Source organism: Lampetra fluviatilis, chromosome 36 (assembly GCF_964198595.1).
Source record: "Lampetra fluviatilis chromosome 36, kcLamFluv1.1, whole genome shotgun sequence".
In the NCBI taxonomy this organism is placed as follows: Eukaryota; Metazoa; Chordata; class Hyperoartia; order Petromyzontiformes; family Petromyzontidae; genus Lampetra; species Lampetra fluviatilis.
Window position 1 is genome coordinate 11,083,491 of NC_136310.1, and position 9,177 is coordinate 11,092,667.

The 9,177-nt window shown below is 49.0% G+C and overlaps 1 protein-coding gene across 1 annotated transcript; it reads left to right on the top strand.

The window, feature by feature from the left end:
- The first annotated feature begins 409 nt into the window (after window positions 1-409).
- LOC144945178 (chymotrypsin-like elastase family member 2A) lies at window positions 410-6,624 on the top strand. The gene is made up of 8 exons (XM_078873472.1): window positions 410-449; window positions 808-902; window positions 1,113-1,210; window positions 1,883-2,008; window positions 2,763-2,899; window positions 3,116-3,261; window positions 4,448-4,600; window positions 6,568-6,624. The coding sequence occupies exons 1-8, from the start codon at window positions 410-412 to the stop codon at window positions 6,622-6,624; spliced, it is 852 nt and encodes a 283-aa protein (XP_078729598.1).
- Window positions 6,625-9,177: the final 2,553 nt, after the last annotated feature.

The following is a 9,177-nucleotide window of genomic DNA, read 5'->3' on the forward strand; positions in this document are numbered from 1 at the left end:
GCAACTGGCAAAATATTGAGCGGTTGTCTCTAAACTCGCAGCGACCTCAGCTTATAGGGCAAATGAATACAACAACTAGGAGGCATGACCTTGACAAAAGTAAAGTTGAATTCAAAGTAATCACTGAAGTAACTTAATTTATCGGTTAAATCTTCTTCCAGAACACGGCACAGGACAAAACAGACGCACATGTTCCACAGGCACAACCCCTCGTCAGAAAATCAATCTCCCCCAGAGGCCTATTTATATTTTTTACGATCGCTCTTATCAAAGACCCGCACGCAATTACAGGGGATCAGAGGGGAGCTTTGATGATGTCCCCCCCGCCTCTCTCAACCCTCTGCTCCACTCCCAGGTTCTATAAAACGGCCGTGGATGAGGAGGAACTCACGAACTTGACTCGGACAAGATGCTCGCCTTGATCGCCTCCGTCTTCCTGCTGGTGCAGGGTGGGTGTTGTCATCATCATCATCCTCATCACCTTCGCCACCACGACCATAATCGAAACTCACTCACCATCGCTCGAGATACCGTGGCCGCCAATGTGCTAATGCCTATCCGTACCCACCCATCTCCCCATGGCCCCATGTCTCCCCATGTCTTCATGTGTGCCTCATATCTCCGGTGCCCCCTGTGGTCCCCAATGTCTCTCCATGTCCCACTGTATCTCCCTGCATCTGCCCATGGCAACCTGTGTTTCGCCATGTCCTCTATTTCTGTCTCCTCGTGTCTCCCCCTGTTTCTTCCTATCTCCCAATGTCTCCCCCTGCCTCCCCATGTCTCCCTGGCATGCCCGTGTCTGCACAGCGACTGCCCAGGGCTGTGGGGTGCCCAGTTACCCGCCCATCGAGAGCCGCGTGGTCAATGGGGTGGAGGCAAGACCCAACAGCTGGCCCTGGCAGGTTCGTGCCTCGGCCTGGCTCCAAGAGCCCAGGCGAAAACAAAAGAAACACAATTCATAACGTGCACATATTCCGCGTGTTGTTGCGACTGTGATTGTTGTGTTCATGTGGGTTGTGTGATCCCGGTTTTTTTGTTTGGTGTATAGTTGTGGTGGTTGATATGGTTGTGGTCGTGGTTGACATGGTTTGTTGTGGTTGTGGCTGCTGTAGATCTCCCTGCAGTACCTGTCTGGCGGGTCCTGGTACCATACGTGCGGTGGGACCCTGATCGACCCCCAGTGGGTGCTCACGGCGGCCCACTGCATCTCGTGAGTTCCACCTCATCACAACCTCATCATCACCAGCTCATCATCATCACCACCACCTCATCATCACCACCACCTCATCATCATCACCACCACCTTATCATCATCACCACCACCTCATCGTCACCACCACATCATCACCACCACCTCATCATCACCAGCTCATCAATACCATCACCACCTCACCACCAGCTCATTATCACCATCATTAACATCTCATCATCACTGCATCTCGTGAGTTCCACCACCACATCACCAGCATCAATATCTAATCATCATAACCATGTTTCGTGAGCTCCACACCAGCATCACCACCTCATGACCACCTCGTCATGATCAACATCTACAGAACAATCATGTCATCACCTGCATCAGCATCAAATTATCAACCCCTATATTCACGTGCATTTGTCCATGACTGTATATGTGCCAATGTGCTGATATGCGTGTGCCCGCATATCCTTTCATAAATATTATCATCATCTCATGACCACGACCACCATCCAACATATATCATCTCCACACGTCCATAAGTGTCCGCGTCTCATTGTGTACACATGTCATTTAATTAACTTTACCATCATCCCATTACCAAGACCACCATTTAACAGACATCACCACCATCTCCACACGTCCATAAGTGTCCACGTGTCCATCCGTGTCTGTCGGTGCCAGCTCCCGCACGTACCGCGTGGCTGTGGGTGAGCACCTCCTGTCGGTCGAGGAGGGCGGAGACGAGTATCATGACGTGGACCAGATCACGGTGCACGCCGGATGGAACGGCAACAACGTGGCTGGCGGGTGAGTCACCTCCACATTGAGAAACGCGCATTGAGACTATTTAGATTGTCCTTTTGCTGGATGTGAACGGGATGTTGATGTGCACTCGAGTGCGTTTGTGTCGGGAATGTGAGCGATTGTTTATTAATTTAAATGAAGCCGTTATTCGAATAACCACCTCGTGGAGACTCTCTTTCCCCTGTGTCTCTACGGACAAATGCCCATCGCACAGCAGTCAAACCCGATAGCTTTTTAATTCGCAGAGCTGGAGATGAGGCAAAGTGCTGTAAGTGGAAGAACGCAACACGGTCACTAATTGGGGACTGGGCTGAGACCATCAACTCCATCAGCTCGCTGCAATTGAGAACCCAATTTAACCACGAGTGGCTGAAACCTGGCATCCAAACCCAGGATCTCAGCCGTGCCATCTCGGCACCTCTTGGCCCCTGTGCCACGTGGTTAACTCGCGCCCAGCAACTTGAGATGTCGTCACATTTAAACGCTGAATAAATACAAATTGCAGGCGACGGGTCTAACAAGAAGGCCACCACCAGAGGGCGTAGTGGGGCACTTTGGCGCTTTGGGGTATTTCGTTGTTCTTCTCCCGTCTCTACTGCAGCGCCGCCACCACCCAAAGTTGGCCACCAGCCGCCACTAGCGGCGCCATCCTTGGGAAGGAGGCGCCCGGAGCAGCCGGCCTGCCCAGCCAGCCCACCCCTCCCCTACATCACCAGCTGTGAACTCTAACCGTGACCTCTGGTTGTAACCTCACCAGGAATGACATCGCTCTCATCCGCCTGGTCACGCCTGTGACCCTGACCAACAAGGTGCAGCTGTCCTGCATTCCCCCCGCTGGGCTGGTGCTGCCCAACAACAACGTCTGCTACATCACGGGCTGGGGCCGTATCGCCAGTGAGTCTTGACCACCGCCTTGCTCTCTCCTGTTGCCAGAGGTGGCGGAGCTGCCTGCCAGCACCACACATACCCTGCCACTGAATGCACTGCTACCACCACTAACACCACCAGCACCACCAATACCACCACTGCCACCACCAACAATGCCACCCTCCCCACCATGTGCTCATGTACTGAGTGTCCCTCCTTGCTCCATTCTCGCTTTACGTTCAGCTGGAGGCGCCCTGCCCGATGCCCTGCAGCAGGCCAACCTTCCCGTGGTAGACCACGCCACGTGCAGCCAGCTCAGTTGGTGGTCGACCAACGTGAAGACCACCATGGTCTGTGCCGGAGGAGATGGATACGACGCCGGGTGCAACGTAAGGAGGAGCGCTACTCCGAAAATATTTGGAGCATTTGGGCCTGATTAACCCAGGATGGATCGTGGGCAGGCCAGCCTGAGAATGGCCTCGCGATATGAAGTAACGGGGGAGGAAAATACCCTGGTAATTGCAGTCTCCCTGGAGTAAGTTGGACGGTAGGCACAGTGATAGGGACGAAAGATTGGAGAAGAGGGAATGCGAGTCTTAGGTTGAGCGAGAGCAAGACCCTCAATTATTTTAGAAACGGTGGAGAGGTTAGTAATCGGGCAGTAATTGTCAGGGTTGTCATTATCACGTCCGGATTTCTTAAGACATGGTGAAACTTGTCACGTGAAATTAAAGCGGGTTGGTGATGGTGCGCAATCACAGTAGCGAGTTCAATGGAGCCTTTCTTAAAGAGGGGCCCAGGAAGGATGTTAAGAGGAGAAGGCTTCATGTAATGTAATTTGATTAAAGCAAGAACTTAATTCCATGATACAGGGAAGAATATAAATTGGGGGAGCGTGAGAAATAGGAGCTGGGAAAGCAAGGGAATTTGGGTATACATTCAAAGAAGCAGTGATGGAGCTAGGAATGAGTGCCAGTTTGTGAGTAAAATAAGTGCTGAACGAAGTGGCGAGTATTGATGTAGCAAGTGAACCACTCAGAGCAGGAACCAAATTTCTGCCTGGGTGTAGGAGGTCATTATGATTTTTCCAGAGGTGTTTAGGACTGTCAGAAGCAGCTGTTATCCATGTATTGAAATAGTATAGATCGTGAGGCAAGGATCTGTTTATTTGTAGGCAACTCTGTAATGTCCGCGGTCAGTGTTGAGTCTACTAGGACAAAGGATCCGCTCCCATCGTCTCCTGCGCCGCTTAGCATGAACGGTTTGTGGTTAACCAACGGTTATCATTGGAAGACGTGCGTTTGATGTGAGATGTTAATGGAGCGAGTTTATCGAATACTTCCAGTAAATCTAGCACGTCCAAGACGTCTCACCAGCGTGGAAGAGTAGGCCAAAAATACCATCTAATGGGGCTCTCCAGAGCTCCATCTTATGGAGGCCCCTTCCTCCAGCAGGAGGAAGGGGCCTCCATGAGCGAGCAATTGCAAGGCTGCGCATTTACCACTTTCACACGCACACTTACATTGCACCCTCACTCATCATCCCACATCTCTCCTCCACCTCCCCCCACTTCAGGGCGACTCTGGTGGCCCCCTGAACTGCATCAACTCTGCCGGCAAGTGGGAGGTGCACGGCATCGCCAGCTTCGTGTCCTCTATGGGCTGCAACTACATCCGCAAGCCCACCGTGTTCACCCGCGTGTCGGCGTTCAACGACTGGATCGACAGCGTGAGTGTAACAGGAGGGTACTGGGAGGACCTGGGCACCCCTCCCCCACCCAGTCCCCCACCCCACCACGGCAGTCGCTCTTAGGATTTGTCGTAACTCCAGCAGGCTACGGTTGTAGTGCAATCATAAATGTCGCAGGATAAAAATTGATCGCGAGTCAAAAGCAAATAGGGGAGTTAAATTGCGGGGGCGAGTGTGCCGGAGGCCAGCCGTGGAGTCATCATCGTGTCGCAAGTCCAAGGACGTGTAAGATGGCCAGCGCGTTGGGGTGCGCCACGCTGGGTGATGGGAATAATTGAAATGCTAAATGTCAGGTTTGTAAGGCGCCAATTGCCGCACAATCGCTCGCTCACGAAGCGAGAGAGAACGACCCTGAGATGCAAGGAGCCACACACAGACAAGCAGGAATCTGCACGTGTCATGGTTATATAGTTTGACCTAGTGAAAACTCTAAAAGAGACCATTTACAAAGTGACCTGGGGCATTTAGTCTACCAGTAGGGGGCGATGATTGCTGCTGTGTAGATTATAATCGAAAGTTCAGAGCTGCGTTTGAGCCGTGACTAAGAATACGGGCCCATGTGTGGGTTTATAATGAGGGGCCGTTGCCCCACGCATCAGCTATTAGGGGGTGCTAGTCAGGGCTAAATTAAGGTTATGATGGGCCTGTGGCTAATAGGAGGGAACAGCCTAATTATGTATGGAAAGGTATCACTTAACGCGTTCACACGTGGAACGCGACCATTATAACGCGGGATGCACACCACTACAACGCGGAAACGTACACCGCTATAATGCAGAATGCACACCGCTATAATGCGGAAATGTAAGCCGCTATAATGTGCACGCTATAACGCGGAACGTGCACCGTTATAACACGGGTTCTGAGCGGTGGACATCGAACTACTTTCTTGAGCTGCACGGCTGCGCGGTGTGATACAGTATGCCGAACGACACAGCACGCGGCAGCATACCCTCATCTCAGTTCTTAGTCCCGCCATGGTATGACTGCAGGCGGATTTTATAGTGGAAATGCGATTCAATAATTCCTCGCTAAACGTGGTTTTCGCTTAATGTGGCACTTTTCAGGAATAACTTTGAGAAAGACTAATTATAATTTTAAATTAAATAAAACATCAAATGTAACACCACAAATGAAGAACCAGTGCTTGCAGGTGCCTGTCCTCAGCGCCTGCAATTAATAAGGCCGTCTGGAATGCTCTTCCTTCCTAATATCGGAAGAGCGTTTCAGACGGTTGCAGAAGCGCATTTTAAAGCGTACGATGCAAACAACAAACTGCTGGCCACCGTGCGTCAGTCTCTGTTCGTTACGCGATCATTAGCTCGGATTGCGAAATTGGTCTAAATTCCAATTGTCCGGTACAGCGAATTCTCGTAGAAAGAACGCTTGTTCAGCGAGACACGCCTGTATTACAAATTGCAAAAAAAAACATTAAGTCGTCAAACTTATTTATTTACCCATGTAAAATGTACACATTCGACTCAAGGTAAATGTATCAAACATAAACTACTCACAACACTAATTTTTTTTCGCCCCTAGCTTTAGCTGTGGCAAATTCATGAATAAAGTAATCGCAATTCAACGAAGATAAAATCCGTCGCTCGGCTGTTATCTCAATGTGGAATTTGAGGGCCTAAAGGAGGGCCTTCAAAATATGAGGGCCTAAGACTCTGGGTTAGTGATGATCGTGGTGTTTTTTTAAATAATTAAAAGAGATACGATTGGTATTGATCAGGAGTATTCAGAAGGTAACCTATTTAATCAGATATACAGCTCTCGTGTTAATGTGTTGTATAAATGTGTTCCTATTGATACGCCTTTGTTTTTCATAATAAAGCTGCTTGGCACAGGCTCAATACGCCAAGCAGCCAGAAACAAACAGCACTGCCAAAGCGGTAATATATTAAGAATGTGCGAGTAATTATTGCCTTCCCACTCTTTTACAGGTTATGCGCACGTACGCGGCCCAAACGCTGGACTCGAAGCCAATCATTTACCAATGAGCGAACCATGTGCACACACACATACACCCCCACGAATCAACCTTTTCTCCCTCTTACAAGTCCCCTTCGGATTAAAGTCAAATAAAGCATCACCTGCTATGTCATGTTATTCCGTGTTTGTGTTAATGTTGCGGATGGATGATTGGAAATAATAATTATGGGTTTTGTGCGGTCATAAGTCACGCGGTGGCCATAATGGAGAGCAGTCGGTCACAGTGAGGAACCGGGTGACGTGCTCACAATAAAACACAGGGCTACATGGGGAAACGAGTTTAAGACGAAGCATCTGGTGATGCTCCGTTGGGAGGAGTGCACAATCACAGGGGGAAAAAAACTCAACAAGTTCGCCACGAATACTGTGGCCTTAAATGAGAAAAATTTATAATAGACGTTTTAGGCAATGACCCTTCTTCCTAGTATACAAATGAGAGGTCAAACAAAACGCACCCGAGTTGGGGACTCGAACCCAGGTCCTTCTTGCCGTGAGGCACGAGTCTTACACCGCTGGCGCTGCCACCAAACTGGGTCGGTAGTATCCCAGCGGCGCGTTGACCACCACCGCGGAGCGGGTCGGCACGAGCCGGATGGGCACATAGCAGTGGGAGGTGGCACTCCCAGTACAATCACAATGCGGAGGCGGTGCTCGGGACATGTGGCCTTGGAAGAGTTGTCTATTTGTATTTCTTCCGTAGCACCCCTAGTAATCGAGTCGTTTAATGGTAAGGTAATATCAATTCAGAATTATTTAAATCCGGAACACAGTATTCGCTCACCCTCGTTGAGAGAGGATGGCTCAGAGGCGCGAGGAACTGCAGACAGGAGGGACGACAGCAAGCCATGCGGTGAGCCGATGCTACCAACAATTGCCCAAGGTCTGCAGTCCTGTCTATATTAATGTGTTGTTGTTCAATTAAGGAGCCAAATACATGTGCAAGGAATCCGAAGCACCCAGAGAAAACCCAAGCGTGTGTAGGCGGGGAACACAAACCCATACAGATGGAACAGGCTAGGTTAGGTCCACACCAAAGTCACCGAAGAAATTGAAAAGGGGGTAATCGCCATCGACGATCAATTCCACCGACTCAGCTCAAAATGGTGCCCGCCCTCACAGGCACGCACGCAAACACACGCCACACCACACGCAGCGTTGGTGTATTTATATACACAAATAGGCAGGTTGGTGAATTTAGCTTAGCGCTTGAATGGAAAATAAAACAGCTCTGCCCCCACAACGATCGGATACTGTTGCCTGGTGATTTAAATATCCATGTTGACGAACCATCTAATCCTTTAGTCAGGGATTTTCTGGATACTCTTGATTTTTTGGATTTCATTCAGCATGTTCAGGGACCTACCCATTCCCACGATCATACACTTTATCTGCTTTTATCTATTGTTCTTCACGTGCATAATATATCCGTGTTAGATCTGTATCTGACCACTCTGCAGTGTTCTTTGAAATATCCTTATTATGCCCTGCTCATTCATATCGCAGGATCTCCTTTCGTTATTTGAAATCCCTTAGTCCAACTGCACTTACTGATGCTTTATCAATCTCGGTTCTATCAGAGCCCATTCTACTCCGTATCGACGAGGCTGTGCTTAAGTATAACAATACTCTCTGACATTCTCGATGCCATGACTCCACTTAGGTCCCGGTTAATTTCAGCCATTCATCAGAGCTACGGGCCCTTAAACCAAAGCTCGTCAATCTGAACGGATTTGGAGGAAATCAGGCCTCACCATTAATCGAATGTTTAAACAATCTCTCTGTAATTATAAAGGGGACTTTAAGCGGGTTAAATAAAAGTATATTGCCAACGTTATTGCAGCCAGCAAAAATAATATTAGGACTATTTTTAAAACCATCAATCAACTACTCAAGCCAGTCCCCTGTTGAAATTTTTTCGGCTTCAGCTGTCTTTGTCAACATTTCTTACCCATAAAATAACTACCATTATCTCACAGCTGCGTTCATTTCCAGCTAGCTCTCTTCCTCCAGATGTCCAGCCTCAATTCAATTGTACACCACTATGCTCCGAGTAACTTCTTCCACTGATCTTTCTGTCCTGATGGCCAATTCCCGCCCCACATGTCCACTAGACCTCTTTCCGACTAAAATTCTCAAGTAAAGTTTTGCTCCATTGGAACCATTTGCACCGGGATCTATTCAACAGATCTCTAAAAACAGATATTGTTCCTTCCGCCTTCAAGGTGGCCGCTGTCACTCTGCTTAAAAAGCCAGGCCTAGATCCGGAGTGCTTTATTAATTACCGGCCTATTCCCAATCTTCCTTTTAATTCTAATGTCCTTGAGTGTGGTGTGGCAAATCGGCTCTGGCAGCATCTGCCTTTAAGTTAATTGCTCAACCCATTTCAATTGGGGTTGAGAGCACAGCACAGCATGGAGACGGCTCTGGTCAGGGTGTTTAATGATCTGTTAGTCTCTGCAGACGATGGTACACCAAGTGCTCTAGTTCATCTAGACCACAGCGCAGCTTTCGACACAATCGACCATGGTATTTTAATCGAATGGCTTGAAAATATGATGGGG

What these genes read in the sequence shown, in the direction of transcription:
- LOC144945178 (XM_078873472.1), top strand. Translation starts at nt 410, where the DNA reads ATGCTCGCCTTGATCGCCTCCGTCTTCCTGCTGGTGCAGG. An exon ending in CCAACAGCTGGCCCTGGCAG is followed by an intron (nt 903 to 1,112) that starts GTTCGTGCCTCG and finishes TGGCTGCTGTAG; the next exon opens with ATCTCCCTGCAGTACCTGTC. An exon ending in GGCAACAACGTGGCTGGCGG is followed by an intron (nt 2,009 to 2,762) that starts GTGAGTCACCTC and finishes TAACCTCACCAG; the next exon opens with GAATGACATCGCTCTCATCC.